This window comes from Schistocerca cancellata, chromosome 5, assembly GCF_023864275.1.
Source record: "Schistocerca cancellata isolate TAMUIC-IGC-003103 chromosome 5, iqSchCanc2.1, whole genome shotgun sequence".
NCBI lineage: Eukaryota > Metazoa > Arthropoda > Insecta > Orthoptera > Acrididae > Schistocerca > Schistocerca cancellata.
In genome coordinates, this window is record NC_064630.1 from 670374742 (window position 1) to 670392734 (window position 17993).

At 40.7% G+C, this 17993-nt stretch overlaps 1 protein-coding gene across 1 annotated transcript in view; it reads left to right on the top strand.

The window, feature by feature from the left end:
* The first annotated feature begins 15562 nt into the window (after positions 1-15562).
* LOC126187957 (ADAM 17-like protease) overlaps positions 15563-17993 on the top strand; it is a 138496-nt gene continuing 136065 nt past the window's right edge. The window contains exon 1 of the mRNA XM_049929337.1: positions 15563-15802. Coding sequence (XP_049785294.1) covers positions 15712-15802 — 91 coding nt within the window. The 5' untranslated portion in view covers positions 15563-15711. The remainder of the gene's footprint in view (positions 15803-17993) is intronic.

Genomic DNA, 17993 nt, shown 5'->3' on the forward strand with positions numbered 1-17993 from the left:
TACATCGGATTCTCAGGTAAATGCAGTTGCAGACTGGGCAGAAATGTCGAACATAGAACCTCCAGAGTACGACGATGCGTCTCAGTCAGGTGACAAAAATGAACGTGAGACCACATCAGAGCGGTACGAGACACACCATTAGTGAGACTGGCAGACCAGAATCACGAACGAAACGTTGCAGAATGATGGAATCTCATTCATCTAGTCCTGGAGATGTTAGCAGTGGATATCAGTTTGAGGCTTTCATGCAATTCATGCAAGAAGCAGAAAGGAAGAGACAAGAGGCAGAGTAAAAGAGACGGGAACAAGAGGGGAATACACAAAGTAGTCATAAGAATGGTCACAGACTGTACTGTAGTAAAGAAAGACATCATGAGAATCCAAGAAGAGCTAGAGAATGTCAAGAAAACGACAGTAAAAACGCCATGAGGTCGCGGACCAGGCGAAGCACGATGCTTAATGCTGTTAAGCAGGTGTAGGCAATATTTTAGGTGGTCAGTGTATCATTCCTGATTGTGCCCATGGACTCATCCTGTTTTCTATTATGGATTCTGGGCTACTGGTTTCCGGTATCTGAAGGTAGTGACTGATGTGTACATCTTCCAATTTAATTCATGGGCCTTAGAGTCTTTGGAAAGTAGTTTGATTGATACAGGGTGTTTGTAATTGATATACGATGTGTGATGTTTCTTTCAATATCTCATTGGTCAGTGAGGCAGGTAATCCTTATTTAGATCAGTTTAATAGTGCAGTGCTTTGGAAGAGTATTCCATATCAACCAATAGACCTTTCCATAAATCTGCAGAGGATTATTAATTGTCTAGCTCAACAACGAATTATGAAAGTGGCATGACTGGGACTTCACGTGATGCCACAGAAGCTGCAAGGAGAAGAAAAGAGTATAATTTCAAGCGAGCTCTGAGATGTGAAAACAAATTAAAGATGTACCCTTTATTTAAGTGCAATACAATGAAATAACTTAACATTGCTAAAGATTGTTATATTACAATGATAACATTAATCATAAAACAGCCTAAATTATTAAGTGCCTCTATGAAGATACTATTCTATTCAGTAGAACAAGTTGCCCTACAGCAAGTTCCTTAATTTGAAACTCAACCATATAACCAACCAGGCATTAAATGTACTCTGACAAATTGTTTAATTATACGTATCAATGGACTGCCCATGACAGATGCATTGAACACCATAGGTACACACAGCTTTTGGAGAATACAGTATCGACACCAATCACTCTGTGTGGCATGAAAATATAAAAATTCTAGCGCTGACTACATCTTTTTGGAACTCAGTGGCGAAGGAAGCAGTTGAAATTCATTTTCTGAAGAATTTACCAATAGAGATAGTTCTTTCAGTCTGTGCAAAAAATGGATTCCTCCACTTTCTTTAATAAATTGGCAAAGATGTCGCTACAATAAAGTGATGCGATTGGTATTTTAGAGTGCCAAACGGCCAGATGATCTGCGCTCACATTACTACAGTGCTGAGTGCAGCTCATCATGATACAGCGATATCCCAGCATTCATCAAACAGTTCATCACAGAATCATTTCATGCATAATTCAGTGAGCTCAGTACTAAATCTGTATGCCTTTGAGGAATAAAAGTGAATAGTGAAGGTGAATTGTTTAGTTAATTGCTCTTTAGTATGACTGTTTTTCACCTGAGTAACAATAAAGACTGAAATGAAACGACTTAAATATTCCTACAGTGCACTTTTGAGATTGCCATTTTTACAGTTTCTTTTCTTCACTATTTTGATCAATTCTGCCATGGTTTCAACTTTTTTCACGCCACTTAAATTTCATCTGCAATCTTCTCACTTTCTATAGTGAGATGTTTCAGTTCAAATATTTGCATCACATCTGGAATAACTGATATCAGGTACACACAAAGTACTTATGTTGTATATTATTCCTTTTCTGAAACCAAATTAAAACACTCTATCAATAATATTTACAAGCTACAACTACATATAGTTTGGCATAAATACATAATTTCTGTAATTCTAAATAAATTGTCTTATAAGAGTGTCACAGTCTGATTTATAATATCACAGCTCTCCCAAAACCAGCACTTCAGCTGTCACATTAATCTTGTTTCCATAAAATGCAAAGCCAACTCGTCAAGTTGTTCATTATTCAGTTCCACAAGGGCAAAACTTAGGTAACCGGGATAGTAACAGATGTGGTCCCAACTTTGCTAAAACAACTGAAGATCCAGAAAAGCTGTAAATAAAAGCTTTATTTGGAATGATACAGTTCCTTTGCATTCATAAAACATCGTGAACAGACTATTACAAAACATTTAGGGCACATAATTAATTTCATTTTGTATAGTATCATCTTTCTTTGGTTCTTGCGCAGAAACTAGAATACCATAATAAACTGGTTATCCCCCTGAAACAACTTTTCTCTGCCTTACACTTTCCATATTTGGCTAATCCGTCACCTTTGCAATGTCTGCAGCGTTTTCGGTTTGCTACATGAAATAAACTTGCTTACATTCTTTCCAGTATACCTGCGCCATCAAACACTAGTTGTATGCCATTTAATAGATGATTTTACTTTAGAAACAGTTGGTGTGTTCTCAACAAGTTGTCTTCTCTGATTTATTTTCAATTGCAAAAATACAGGAAGGCTAAGTACATTGGTAGAGAATAATCTTCCAGCAGCTCTATATCAGGTCCTATCAGGTCCTGGTCAAAACATGTAGCTGCCTTTTGTAAAATGATCACTTCAATTAACACCATCTTAGTGGGGTCCAGTATTCCATTCATACTGCATGCACCAGTTTCTTTAGTAGCTCTTGGTGTGAGTGAGGAAATCTGAAAAGATTATTAATATATTTGTATCAATATTAGCGTTTCTCTAATATCGTTTTCTTCATAATATATTTAGGCATACTTAATTTTCTTGTGGAACTGAATGCCATGTCCTGTCACCCATCGATTATTGCATTTGTATCCAATGTAACTTTCAACAATTTTGTTACAAGAAAGGATCAACCTAAAGCCACAAACCAAAAAACTACAGGTAAGTATGATTGCACCTCTCCAATATGGCAGCTTCACCAACGACTGTTACAGTTTTATACACATGTGTGCCATTGAGAGGTCTCCAATTTGATATGTAACCACTAGCAAGTAACTTCCACATGTAACTTCTGATGATGTCTTTAATTTATACCAAACCTTCAGCAAGGTTACTGTTGCATGTTTCTTGGGCTAGTTAATTTCAAGGACTTGCAGAAAGTACTTGTAGAAGTGTTTCTACTGGAGTTGCATCTTGAGATATGTGTATGGAAATTTAAAATCTCATGCTTAGAAACCAGAGCAACCATCACCATTGTAACATTATTATCAAGAAACAAAAATCCTGATGGAAGACAAAAAGTTAAGAAAATAAGAAATATATTGTAACAAATAAGCCCTCAGTCACAAATATTTAGTCAAAATTGACCTGGTTTCGACACTACTATGAGCGCAGTCTTCAGAATTAGACTAACTGTACTAAAACATTAGGTATATAGTACATTAATAAAATTAAAGTTTGTACTGACTCGAAAAGATGCAGTACTTACAAGTCACATATTAAAAAAGATCTCAGCTGGAAAGGCGACGTCATGAACACTTGTCAGATGGCGAGCCGCTAAGGGCTGCTCGTACTGTGGACAAGGGTTGCAACAAAACTGGGGTGCCCACTATAGAAAATGTGGGCAAGTAAACATGGTGTTGCTACGAGCGCCATCTAGTAGCCGCAGAAACAACTGGGCTACTGTACATTCAAAATTAGACACATGAAATTGTGATGCAGCTGATTCAGGCATAACGTAAGCATTAATAATAACAGGATGAAGTTACATATTTATCTGCTTTAATTAGAGATACATTTTGTAATGTAAAACATTAGTTATGACATACAAGAAAACAGCAAAGATGTGACAGGAAAACAACATTTCGGTAAACTGCATGAGGAAATCTGAATCAAAGATCAATCAATGGCTTTATACAGTGAAAAAAGTTTTTATTTCGCAGCTGCAGCTGTTCGTTGAGAATGAGGCCATCATGACGAGTGAGATGTTTGAAAATCTCCAATTCCTCTAAGACATCTAACCTACGCCCCTTCTTTTCGATATGCAGAATATTGTTATCGCTTATGGCTTTAGGCACGTGTCCAGTAATTAAGAGATGATCGGCAAAGGATGAATTTAGGGGACTGGTGCCATTCTTTCTCAAAAGATGTTCTTTATATCTGACGGTGAAAGCATGTCCGGTTTGCCCTATATGATAGGAGGAGCAGGTATCGCAGATGATCTTATAAATGCCAGAACTTTCTGTAGGGGAGCGTATGGATTTCAAATTATGAATGAAATTTCTCTTTAGATTATTATTAGTAGAGAAGGCAACATTGCAGTTGTATTTGTTGCGAAGCATGCACTGAATCTGATAGGAAATGGGTCCTATGAAAGGAATAGAAAAACGTTTTTTTGCGTTAATTTCAGTGCATGAGGTGTTGAGTGTGGTAGTTCCTGCAGTTTTCTTTTTCAGGATATCGTCCACTATGTTAGGCGTATATTCCTTATTGACTGCTATGGTTTTAAGTAAATTAATCTCCTCATTAAACCTTTCTGTTGAAAGTGGTATGGAGGTGGCTCGGTGGACGGCAGAGTGAAAAAAGGCCACTTTTTGAGACTGTGGATGAAAAGAGGAAGCAGACACGATTTGGTCAGTATACGTTTCTTTTCGAAAAATATCGAAAGTGATGTTATTGTCTTCTATTGTAAGCGTCAAGTCTAAATAATTTAATTCGCGGTTATCGTTTTCGAGTTCAATAGTAAAAAAAATTTTTTCATGGAGGTCATTAAAAAGTTTAAATATATGATCAGTTCTATCGGCGCGTCCGTTATAGATGACTAGAATATCATCAACGTATCTTGTGTAAGAAAGGATACCTAGTGAAGCGGCTGAGACACGGTTAAACAGCTTTTTTTCCAAGGAATTGATAAAGATGTCGGCGAGGATGCCGGCTAAAGGGTTGCCCATAGCGAGCCCATCAGACTGCTGGTACAGTTGGCGTTTATAAGATCATCTGCGATACCTGCTCCTCCTATTATATAGGGCAAACCGGACGTGCTTTCACCGTCAGATATAAAGAACATCTTTTGAGAAAGAATGGCACCAGTCCCCTAAATTCATCCTTTGCCGATCATCTCTTAATTACTGGACACATGCCTAAAGCCATAGGCGATAACAATGTTCTGCATAGCGAAAAGAAGGGGCGTAGGTTAGATGTCTTAGAGGAATTGGAGATTTTCAAACATCTCACTCGTCATGATGGCCTCATTCTCAACGAACAGCTGCAGCTGCGAAATAAAAACTTTTTTCACTGTATAAAGCCATTGATTGATCTTTGATTCAGATTTCCTCATGCAGTTTACCGAAATGTTGTTTTCCTGTCACATCTTTGCTGTTTTCTTGTATGTCATAACTAATGTTTTACGTTACAAAATGTATCTCTATTTAAAGCAGATAAATATGTAACTTCATCCTGTTATTATTAATGCTTACGTTATGCCTGAATCAGCTGCATCACAATTTCATGTGTCTAATTTTGAATGTACAGTAGCCTAGTTGTTTCTGCGGCTACTAGATGGCGCTCGTAGCAACACCATGTTTACTTGCCCACACTTTCTATAGTGGGCACCTCAGTCTTGTTGCATTCCTTGTCCACAGTACGAGCAGCTCTTAGCGGCTCGCCATCTGACAAGTGTTCATGACGTCGCCTTTCCGGCTGAGATCTTTTTTAATATGTGACTTGTAAGTACTGCATCTTTTCGAGTCAGTACAAACTTTAATTTTATTAATGTACTATATACCTAATGTTTTAGTACAGTTAGTCTAATTCTGAAGACGACGCTCATAGTAGCGTCGAAACCAGGTCAATTTTGACTTAATATTTGTGACTGAGGGCTTATTTGTACAATATAATTCTGACACGGTCACTGAACCTCAGCAGCTATGTTCAAAATAAGAAATGTCTGAGTGAAGAAATAGATACAGAAGTGTACATATTTAAGTTGTCAAGAAAGACTACTGAATGAACTAAAACCAGAGGACTTTGCTCAGATTAAAAACTTTCTAGGAATATTGTAACATATGCTGGGGTTACTTTGGCCTTTCCAGGGAGCTTTGGCCCACTGCTCGGAAAAAATTTTAAAATTTTTTCCCTGCGACAAAGTTATGTCATAAGTATGGACACAGCATGGCAGTATGCATTCCCAATGCACAAAGAACGATGTAAAAGTCTGTGAGTTCTGTAGTGTCGCAGAATAGTAAAGAGTTGGAAACGTGGAATATTGTCAAAGTTTCGTTGCCTATGCCGAGAGCCAGAGGCAGTACGTTAGCCAAGATGTAAGAGGATTGCACATATATTGGAATGTGTCGTCACGCACGGGCAATGGCCTGGTTACACACAACAGGCGAGAGAGAATTGCTTAGCATGCGGGTTTGCGTTAGACGGAGACTTTCGTAGAGTGCAAGACAGAGGTATAGCGTCAGCTGTACTGCATTTCACAACTTCGCGTAAGTCTGCCGTAGCAACACGTAACTCTGTCGCAAGAACAGCTAAGGGGTGAGTACGACAGATGAATCAGCAGTATAAGTGGAACGAATGCGTTCATTACAAACGAGCATGACGTCAGGACGTCACTCGTGCTTCCTTTAAATACGCCAGCTTTGATAGCAACAAGGCACTCGTAGTTAGACTTGCAGTAAATGTGTACTGGGTCGCTGCGTAGCGCTCAGCTCGGTGATCGACGTGTTAATCTTTATTAAGGAGATGTTGCAGTAAGGGCGGCCCATCCAGCACTAGACGTGAGGGGACAGTACCAGCTCTGGTCCTCTCTGCTGCCATTGTCAATCAACAACCCAGCATTAGCAGACATCACGCCAGACTCACTCGCCGCCAATGCTGGCCACATCAGTGAGCTGTCATCGAGATCGTGCGGGGCCTAGGCCCTGTGCATCCGCTGTCACAACCAGGTGAGCCGACAAAGCTGGGGGACTGCAGCCCGTTCCGCCCGTCCACCGCGGACGAGCCACCAGGAGGAGCAGGGAAGAAGACGGGGTGGGACAGAGTACACTCCGCACTACGAGAACGCCTCTTGTGCCGACAGTGTCAGGACTCAAACCCGGAGCCTCCCACGTGCAGCTTCCTGCTGTCCGAGCCAGCCAGCCAGCCGGGCGCCACCAGCCACGCGCGGCCGAAGTATGAAGTAAGGACATTCCTCCGCTACGTCACAGCACGCGGCTCTGCGCTAGCAAGACGTGCAGCCCGGAGCTGGTGTCAGCGCTACGAGTCAGCGAGGACTCGGAAAGGTCGTTGATATCACCAAGCCACATTGTACTCGGTAGGAATAAAGGTGTTATGAATTAATAATGTTTCTTTGGCGTTTCCTAGCATCCTGACAACTGGAGAGGTCACCGCTCGACCATCCAGTCCACCATAGGCAACCGGGACCACCGGGGTGCCTACAGTTCTACAAAGTAATATTGTATTGGCAGCACTGTATTTGATGATGGCTGTTGATATTTTAGCAATCATTACTTGCCAATAGCTCCTTTCTGGAAGATTCATGCCCGTTAAGCTAAAAATGAAGTGGGTGTAATTTTGCATAATAGCAGTGCAAGGTAAAAAGGTGAGATGCTGCCATTTGAGTGAAATACGATTCAGATAATATATTTAACAATTTGGGAAACTGTTGCACATTTTTGCAATATATGGGGATACTTTAGCCTGGGCCAAAGAAACCCCAAAATAAGGATGGAAGGGAGTTAGAATCTGATGGTGATTCTGAAAGTCCCTCTAGTGTGCAAGATGATGTCCAGCAACACAGAATGTTGAAAGATAAATTAGCAGTTGGGCAATGTGTCGCATTTTTATATGTCAAATAAAAATATCCTGGAATTGTGAATGATGTTATTGATGAGGATCCTAAAGTTAACTGTAAGGGAAAGACAAAGTCCTATTACAAATAGCCAGAACAAAAAGATAAATTATTTTACCATTTACCATTTGGAAGAGTTAATAATAACTATCAGTCCACAACGACCAACAAAACTCGGCTACTTTCAGGTTCTTCTATCATCTGCGTAACAAGGCTCATATTCATATTGTATAGTATCGTTAACATATAGTATTTTCTATTTGCAAATAGTTATACTAGTGTAACATTTTCTATACTTGAAAATGAATTAGTCAGTTGCTAAAATATTGTAACCCTTGTAGCTTTATTATGTAGTGTTGCTACCATTTTATGGGCAAATCTGTAGAATATGTGATGGAGTACTGCAGCATCTGCTGGTAGCTGGCGAGTGCAGGGTGTTGTTATTTTAGTTATCACAACAAAGCGTTTGAATTATTCCAAGACAGACCAAGATCGCTTGGGGAAACCTTAATGTACAGTGGTAATGCATAGTTCAGGCAAGGGAATTTCTCCACCACTGGATTCCAGTGGTGTTGCCAAGAATATGACTAGAAGTGGCACTTTGGTATAACAGGTGCGCTACTGTCTTGTGTAAATAGCTGTCATCTTGGTAGCAGTTTTATTCACAGCCCAGCAGTCCAACCAGGATGCGGGGCCTATACTAGAAGAGGAGACTGCACAGGTGTCATGGTGCAACCCCAGTATATGCTACGCAAGTTTCGAACATCTCTTGTCCATTGTGTAATCAAGTATTCCAAAACAGGATACAACATTGCAACAAGCTATACTCCTAAAAGACCGACTTTTAATTAACCTGAGACTTTTGCAAACAATATTTATTACCTTTTCTTACGAATGTAATGCATTAATATTTACGCTAACATTAAAAAACAGCTAAAATTTAAAGATATGTTCGGCCATTCTACTTACCCTTCCGGTATGGAGGAAATAGTAATTAGCGTTCCTGGCATGGAGAAGTAACTGAAAGAGTTGAAAGCGAATAAGTCGCCAGATCCTAATGGAATCCCAATTCGGTTTTACAAAGAGTAGTCCAGGCATTGGTCCCTTACTTATCTTGCATTCATCGTGAATCTCTCGCCTAGTGTCAAGTCCAAAGCGTCTGTATAAAGCATAGGTGACTCCCATACGTAAGAAGTGTAAAGGAATGGACCTGCAAAATTACAGACTAATATCCTTAACATTGGTTTGCGGCAGAATCCTTGAATGTATTCTTAGTTCGAATACACTAAATTTCCTTGAGAGGGAAAACCGTCTGTCCACAAATGTACATGGCTTTAGGAAGCATTGCTCGTGTGAAATTCAGCTTTTCTTTTTCTCACATGATATCCTGTGAACTACTGATAACAAGCAACAGGCGGATTCCACATTCCTAGATTTCTGTAAAACATTTTACGTGGTGCAACATTGCCGACTGTTAACAAAGATACAAGCTTACAGAATAGGTTCCCAGATATGTGGGTAGCTCGAAGACTTCTTAAGAAGCAGAATCCAGTATGTTGCCCTCGATGGCGAGTGTTTTTCAGAGACAAGAGCATCGTCAGGAGTGTCTCAGGGAAGTGTGACAGGACCGCTGTTATTTTCTATACACGTAAATGGTCTGGCCAAGAGGATGAGCAGCAATCTGCGCTTGTTTGCCGATGGTGCTGTGTTGTGTGGAAGTTGTCAGGGCTGAGTGACTGTAGGAGTATTCAAGAATACTTAGATAAAATTTCTAGCCGGTGTTATGAATGGCAGCTAACTCTTAATGTAGAAAACTGAAAGTTAATGTAGATGAGTAAGAAAAATAAACCCATAATGTTCTAATACAGCATTAGTAGTGTGCTCCTTGACACAGTTCCATCGATTAAATGTCTAGGTTTAATGTTGCAAAGCAATATGAAGTGAAGTGAGGAAGTATTATAGTAGGGAAGGACGTAAGGATCATGAAGATAAGATCAGGGAGATTAGGGCTCATTTTGAGACAGATAGATATTCTTTTTCCTCCTCACTCTATTTGCAAGTGGAATAGGAAAGGAAATGATGGGATATTCTCCACCACTCACCATATGGTGGCTTGCGGAGAATGTATGTTGATGTAGATGCAAAAACAAAGTAATCAGTAAATACACTTTGCACTATATTGGCTGAAGGTGGCAATTACATATGTTGGGTCTCAATGGTATATTTGATCGACCCAGATAACTTTGTGCTATTTTCATACCACAGATAACATACAAAACTTCTGCAAGTTTCAGAAAAACTTACAGTAACTGGCAAGTTCTTTAGTGTTTTATTGTTATATCTGTGTCATTTGCCAGTCATACCGGATGGACTACGTCAAGATTACATACATACATATGACTTTTCACAATTTTTCATATAATGTAAAAAGAAAATAAGGACAGATCTAAATGATGAAAATAACATATTCTGTGCAATTACTCTGGTCACTGTTGAAAAATCTTCCAATACAGCAGAATGGGTGCTTTTTCAAGTCCTGTGCAATGTTCATTTTTAATAATCCTTGTGGCATACATTGCACTTGAACATTTTTAGAGCAACCACTGGAAAACTATCTTGTGTTTCAGATAGTCGACAGCCTGATATTTCAATATTTCTCTTATTGTGTGCGTCATAATTATGTATTTCTGCCTTATGCTGAAAACCCCTTGGTTTTCTTTTTCACTGATGAGGTATAAACGTACATACTGTCTAAAAATGGTCATAATTCCTAACTGGATGAATATAGGCTTCCAGTACTCCAGTATTTTGTTTGAAGTGATGATGTTGACAGTTTCTTTTTTTTTTTTTTTTTGTAGCATTAACATGTTCTTGCAAACCGAAGAGCATCTTCATAACAGCAAGTCATAATTAATGGGACTGTAAAAAAGTGCATAATACACTGTCATAATACATTGGTCAATACATTCTTTAGTCTCCTCATAAGTTATATTAATTAGGAGAGGTTAGAGTACACATATATTTTATGCTCATTTGTTGTTAGTTTTCTGCCAGTCATGAAGCCCAGCAGTTTGATTTTCTTTATACTGTCCTGATATGCAAAGTTGTTGAGGCTGGATACCAGGTGATGTGTTTTTCTTCATTCATTTTCATTTCATTTTTCGCAAAACCGTTATTTGATGTTTTCAAAAACCAGATATGTTGCCTGTAGAGCTTGTGCAGCTATTTTTCTTGTGACAAAAAGGGTCGTGTCATTAGCACACTGTAGCATGTGGTTGTTACAGCCTATATCACTGACATAAATGAGAAACAAGAGGTCCTATGAGAAATCCCTGTGGCATGACATGCTATAATTTTTGTTCTTGGGAGATATCTCCATGCACTGAAACTACCTGCCTTTGGATCTCAAGATAAGATTGAAGAGTTGTCGAAATGACACCTCCAATACTATAAAGCTTCAGCCTATAACGTATCCTCTTGTGCGAGAAGCAGTCAAATGCCTTAGTGAAGACACAGAATGCCCATGACACAGTTTCTCTCTGTTCTGAGACTTTTGGCTTGTTTTTGTAATTAAGTTCAGTGCTGCTATAACTCTTGACTTTCCTTTGCGAAGGCCATACTGTGGTTCCTAATAGAGTTTATTGTCTTCAAAGTAACTTAGTATCTGGTGTTTTATCACAGACTCCAAAGCTTAGCTAAAATTGAGATTACTGAAATTCATCTAAAACTGGACGCTTCACATGAGTTTCGGCCTGAGCCAGGGAGGTGTGCGTATCGCTGCCGCTGTATGCTATGCTTTCTCTAGGATAGCTCTTGAAGAAGTTCTGTGCTGTGGGTGCTGCAAGAAGCAAATTGTCTTGTGTTGTTTTCACAACGCCAGCAAGTTGTCGTGTTCTGTGCCCCACAGCTTGGGTAAGAAAAACACGCAAAAGAAACCTGCTGCCACGAGGTGGCCTCCAGTTCTGTGACTAACTGAGTCTGTCGACTAAGCCAGGAAGACCCGAGAAGATGAGTGGCAGTCTGTTCCCCCTTTGTACATCAAATGCAGAGGCGAGTGGACAGCAGTGTTCGTCTTGATGACGACCTGCGCCACGAACGAGGTGATCTACGAGTCTGTCGACACAGACTCGCTGATCAGCGTTCTGGGGGCAAACCTGGCCGATCACAGGGTGACCAACTGCGCTGTGGCCTCCCATATCGTCGATGCGCCGCCGTCGCGTGAGAAGATGTCTTCCCCACAGAAGAAGAAGGCGACCAAGGCACTCCTAAGGGGGTTGCCTTGGTGTTGTGACGAGGCAGCGGTCCGGGAAGGGCTGCTGCGAGTCGGGTTTGGTAACACTACCGCGAGGTTGCACAACTGGACGTAAAGGAAGAGGGCGCCGCTCTATGCCGTGACCGTGCAAACGCCGACGGCGAGGGCGGCATCTTCGCCTTGCGGAAGCTGCTGGACTTCCTGGTTACGACAGAAGCTCTCCCGACCCCCATGGACTCCCAGCCCCAGTGCTTCAAGTGCCAGGGCGAGGGCGATGTCACGAAATATTGCCGCAACGCGGCGCGGTGCGTCAAGTGCTCCGGCGAGCACCACAGAAGCCGCGCCTGTGACCATGGCAGAGACGTTTTGACGACTTGTGCCCGGTGTGGTGGCCTGCACGTCGCCAGCTGGCGCGGCTACCCAGCATTTTCAAGCCACAGTCGTGTCGAAGTCGGGGAGGCTGCCACGGCCGCAACGACGCAGAGGAAGAGACGACGACGCCAGCGACGAAGATGACAGATGCAGACCTGCCTGGCCCAGCAGAGGAACACTGCAGTAGCAGCTTCCCCCCGCCAGGAGCGAGGACGACCGCCCAGAGGCCGACGGACGGGATGCAGCTCGCACTTCCGAGAAGAGCAGCGGCATCGACCTCAGCACCGCCATGGAGGAAGCCACGGCAGCCCTCAAAGCTGTTGTGGTGGCAGAGAGCGCTGCCTTTGCAGCCACCATGGCTGCAGACAAGGAAGAGGCCTTGAGGCAATTGCGTGCAGTTCTTACCCAAGACCTACGCCCAGCAGAAGGACCTCAAACCCCTGCAAACGCTCCTGCAACCTCGTAGCGTGCCCCACCTGCTGCCCCAGCAGCACTGCAGGGGAAGGGCACCAAGAAAACAGCCGCAACCCTAACGGTAACGGCAGCGACGCCGACCGTCGTGGGGCAGCCCCCTCAAGGGAACGAGAAGTCAAAAGGGCAGCATATATCACGCATGCGCTTGCAGCTCTCTGATGAATCTGCGGTGCAGTACGCCGAGCAAGCAGAGCTGCTCGAGGAGCAACAGAGGCAGAACTGCGCCACGCAGTAACAGGGGACACCGACCAACAGCGAGCTGCCGCCGTTCATCACCAGCCTGATTATGCTGTGCCAAGTCATTAACGACACGGCACAGCAGAGGGCGGAAGTCAACACACTGCGTTGCTGCACTGGATTCCTTTTAATATAATGACCAATGGCACTGACACAGTATCCTCTTGCACGATACCTGCTATTAACTTAACCTACCCTTGCATGAACTTTCGCAGTCAGCAAGACATCCGCTACTGCTCTTACTACCCGACCTAACTATCGCAGATTTTTTCCCCCTTGTCACTTTTTTCCCTCTGCCCTTCAAACCGCTACCCTTCGTTCGACTTTCTATCCAATCTATCTCCATATGAGTGCGTATTAATAGTTAACCTTAACCAGACGTAAGTAAACCTTTTGAGCTGGCCATCATGCCTCTGTGGGGGTGGAGGGACTCCACCTCTTAGCAAAAAAAAAAAAAAAAAAAAATAGAGAGAAAGCTTCACATGAGTTACCATTCTTGTAGCATGATGCAGCCCCTGCCAGTTTCAGGAAATCAGGGAAGACGCCGAAGGATAAACATTGTTAATTACTATAGCTAGTGGCTGAACAAGCTGTGGGATAATTTTCTTCAGGATTGTGCAGGATATGGCATAGATATCTAAGAACTCTGAACTCACTATTTTTACAATGTCTTAAGGGTACACTTCTTTCTAGTTTTTAACACTGCAACAGCTTACAAGTACTTGCAGAAAGATGCAAGAAACTGTTTCCACCACCTTGAAAAAGTAATGTATTGTAGAGTAGCTTCACACCTTTGTAAAAATAAAGTTTTAACAAAATGTCAGTTTGGTTTCCAGAAGGGTTTTTCAGCGGAAAATGCTATATATACTTTCACTAATGAAATATTAAATGCTCTGAGTAACCGGAAGTCACCTGTTTGGATTTTTTGTGGTCTATCAAAGGCTTTTGATTGTGTAAATCATGCAATAATTCTAGATAAGCTCAAGTACTGTGATATGAATGGGATAGTGCTCCAATGGTTTAACTCATACCTAACTGGAAGAGTGCAGCAAGTTGAATTAAACAGTTCACATAATATACAAAAAACTGGTGATTTCTCAAACTGGGGAACAATCAAGAATGGGGTGCCGCAAGGTTCGGTCTTGGGTCCTCTGCTGTTCTTAATATATATTAATGACTTGCCATTCTATATTCACGAAGATGCAAAGCTGGTACTTTTTGACAATGATACAAGTATAGCTATCACACCCAACAGACAAGAATTAACTGGTGAAATTGTAAATGATGTTTTTCAGAAAATCATTAAGTGGTTCTCTGCAAATGTGCTCTCATTAAACTTCGACAAAACACAGTATATACAGTTCCACACAGTAAATGGAATGACCCCATTAATAAATATAGACTTCGATCAGAAATCGGTAGCTAAGGTAGAATATTCAAAATTTCTAGGTGTATGCATTGATGAGGGGTTGAACTGGAAAAAACTCACTGAGGATCTGCTGAAACGTTTGAGTTCAGCTACTTATGCTATTAGGGTCATTGCAAATTTTGGCTGTGTACAACTGAGTAAATTAGCTTACCACGCCTATTTTCATTCTCTGCTTTCGTATGGCATCATATTCTGGGGTAACTCATCATTGAGTAAAAGAGTGTTCATTGCACAAAAGCATGTAATCTGAATAACTGCTGCAGCTCATCCGAGATCATCCTGCAGACACTTATTTAAAGCGCTAGAAATCTTCACTGTAGCCTCACAATATATATATATATATTCACTTATGAAGTTTGTTATTAACAATCCGAACGAATTCAAAAGTTGGCTACAACGCAAGGAGAAAGGATGATCTTCACTACTCAAGGTTAAATCTAACTTTGGCTCAGAAGGGGGTAAATTATGCTGCCACAAAAGTCTTTGGTCACTTAACTAATAGCATCAAAAGTCTGACAGATAGCCATATAGCATTTAAAAGGAAATTAAAAGAATTTCTTAATGGAAACTCTTTCTACTCATTAGATGAATTTTTGGATATAGTAAGTGGGTAATTTCCCAACCTCCACAAAAAAAAATTATTGAATGTCATGTAATATTTTATCTAATGTAATATCTTGTACAGACACCTTTTATTAACCTGACACGTTCCACATCATTACGAAGTGTCGTATTCATGATCTATGGAACAAGTACTAATCTAATCTAACCTTGCGCTAACTACTTTTGGAAGTTGTGGAAACTTGCGGAAGTCGATTTACTAGAAGCTGATTGAACGTCAAAGAACTTGCAAGGAATTACGAAAGTTTATTTGCTACTGAAGTTCACTGTGCTTGACAAACTCGTGTGACAGACGACGCTGAAACCTAACACCAAGCGTCGCAAGCGAGATGTAAACAATTTGAGTGACACTTCGGACAATGTGGAGCGGGTCGTACACTATTTGCTGGGTGGGGCACAGAAAAGTTATGTTGTTGTTTCTCTTTTGTCAGCTAGTGAACGACGCTGACGGTAAGCAAAACAAGCTTGTAGATGGGACAATTCTCGACAGTCAATATTATGACAGGAGTTTTAACAAGTTTCTTGTGCTCAAGGTGTTAATGCATGGAAATGAATTTTATATTACCGGTATTATATGGTAGTATATGTGACAGGGCAATCCCAACTGAGATTCATTTGATTTTGTAGTCTGTTGTACGTATCACATGTGCTTAAATTGCCGTTTAAAATGTGTTGATTTAATTATTTCTTGAACCGACATGAGCAGTACATCCGTTGGTAGTTTAGCTACATAGTTAATAAGTTAGTTACTTTCATGTTCCATGGATCATTTTGCACGATAATTCGTCATGACGTGGAACGACTCATTTTACATTCATATTGCAAATTAATTTCTACATCTATTTGTACTCTAAACATCACCATATAATTATTTTTCCCGAAATGAAAACAAGACATACAGATTGAGTTAGCAATTCCTACCCATCACCTTTTACACATTACAAACAGAGCAATTTTCTACGTAATAGGAAGAGTTGGCCTGGAGAAAACTTTTAAATTTATTTTAAAATTTTACCTTGCTGTCTGTTAGACATTTTGTATCACTAGGTAAGTGGTCAGAAATTTTTGTTGCAGCTTTGTGTACCCCTTTTTTGTGCTAAAGACAGCCTTAATGTTGAGTAAAGAATGTCATTTTTTCTTCTGGTATTGTAATTGTGTACCTCATTGTTCCTTTTGAACTGTAGTGGTTTATTTACAAACTTCATTAGGGAATAAATATACTGTGAAGCAATAGCCAAAATGCCCAACTCCTTAAAGAGATTTCTACAAGTTGATCACGGGTGAGCACCACACGTTATTCTTTCAGCACTTTTTTTGGGCATGAAGACCCTCTTTCTTAAAGATGAATTACCCCAGAACATTATTCACTCCCCCTCGCAATGTGTTAAGATTCTAAGACACAAATGTTGCTGAACTAAGTTGTTTTTTGATTTCCAAAATGTGCTTTTTCCAATTTAAATTCTCATCAATATGGACACACAAGAATTTTGAAGTTTCCACCTTGTGTATTATTTCATCACCATGTGTTACACTTATCACTGATACAGTACCCCTAGAGGAGCAGAAGTGAATGTGACGTGTCTTTTTGACTTCAGGGTGAGACCATTCGCACAAAACCAGTCAATGTTACTTTTGAGAACATTGTTCACCATTTCTGTATGTATACTGGTAGTGGTTATAATACTGGTGTCACCTGCAAAAAGAACTAATTCTGCTTGTTTTGCATTAGATGCTAGATCTTTTACATAGGCGTGTATGAGAAACAGTAGTGGGCATAAGATTGAGCCTCAGATAAACCCGTGTGTGATTTATTCCCAGTCAGAATTATGTCCCTGGATTTTGTTGGTTGAATTACTACTAGGTACGACTTTCTGCATTCTTTTGGTTAGATATGACATGATCCATTGGTTGGCTATATCATCAACCCCATAAAACTTCAATTTATCTAGGAGTATAATATGATTCACACAGTGTGTATATGTGGATACCTGTAAATAAACAGCTTTGCGCATTAGAATGCATTACATTTTATATGTAGTATCATATTCCATAGGACATGCGGAATGTGTAACTGGACTTGCTAATGATGTGTTTGCTTGTTTTCCTAGTTTGAGTGTGTGTTTCCTTCTGCCTTTTTTAGTTTAGCCCAGTGGTCTCATGTAAATGGTCCTTTGGTTGGTTGGTTTGGGGAGTAAAGGTACTAAATGGCAGGGTCATCAGTTGCGTAGTGGTCATGTAATATCGTCATTGGTTTTCTGTAATATTAACGAGTCCTTTGCATCTCGATTTCCTGTGACCTATTGCTTCCTTGCTGTGAGAGCTGCTATCCAGGATCTCATCACCAGGATCAGGACTCTGTTCTACCCTTGTCTCCTCTTTTCTTCCATGTACCCTTCTAAAACTGTTTTTATAAGCCTCCTCCCTCTTTCTTAATTCTGACTAATACAGTTTCATTTTCTTCTCTGTATTACATTCAGTATTGGTCTTTGCTCACTCACTCTTCTTAGTACCTCCCCATGTTTCACTCTTATCTGTCCAACTTATTCTTTCCATCATCCACCATGCCCACATTTTAAAAGCCTCCTGCCATGCTGTGTCTTTCTTCCTCAGTGCCCACGTTTCAGCACCACACAGGAGCACA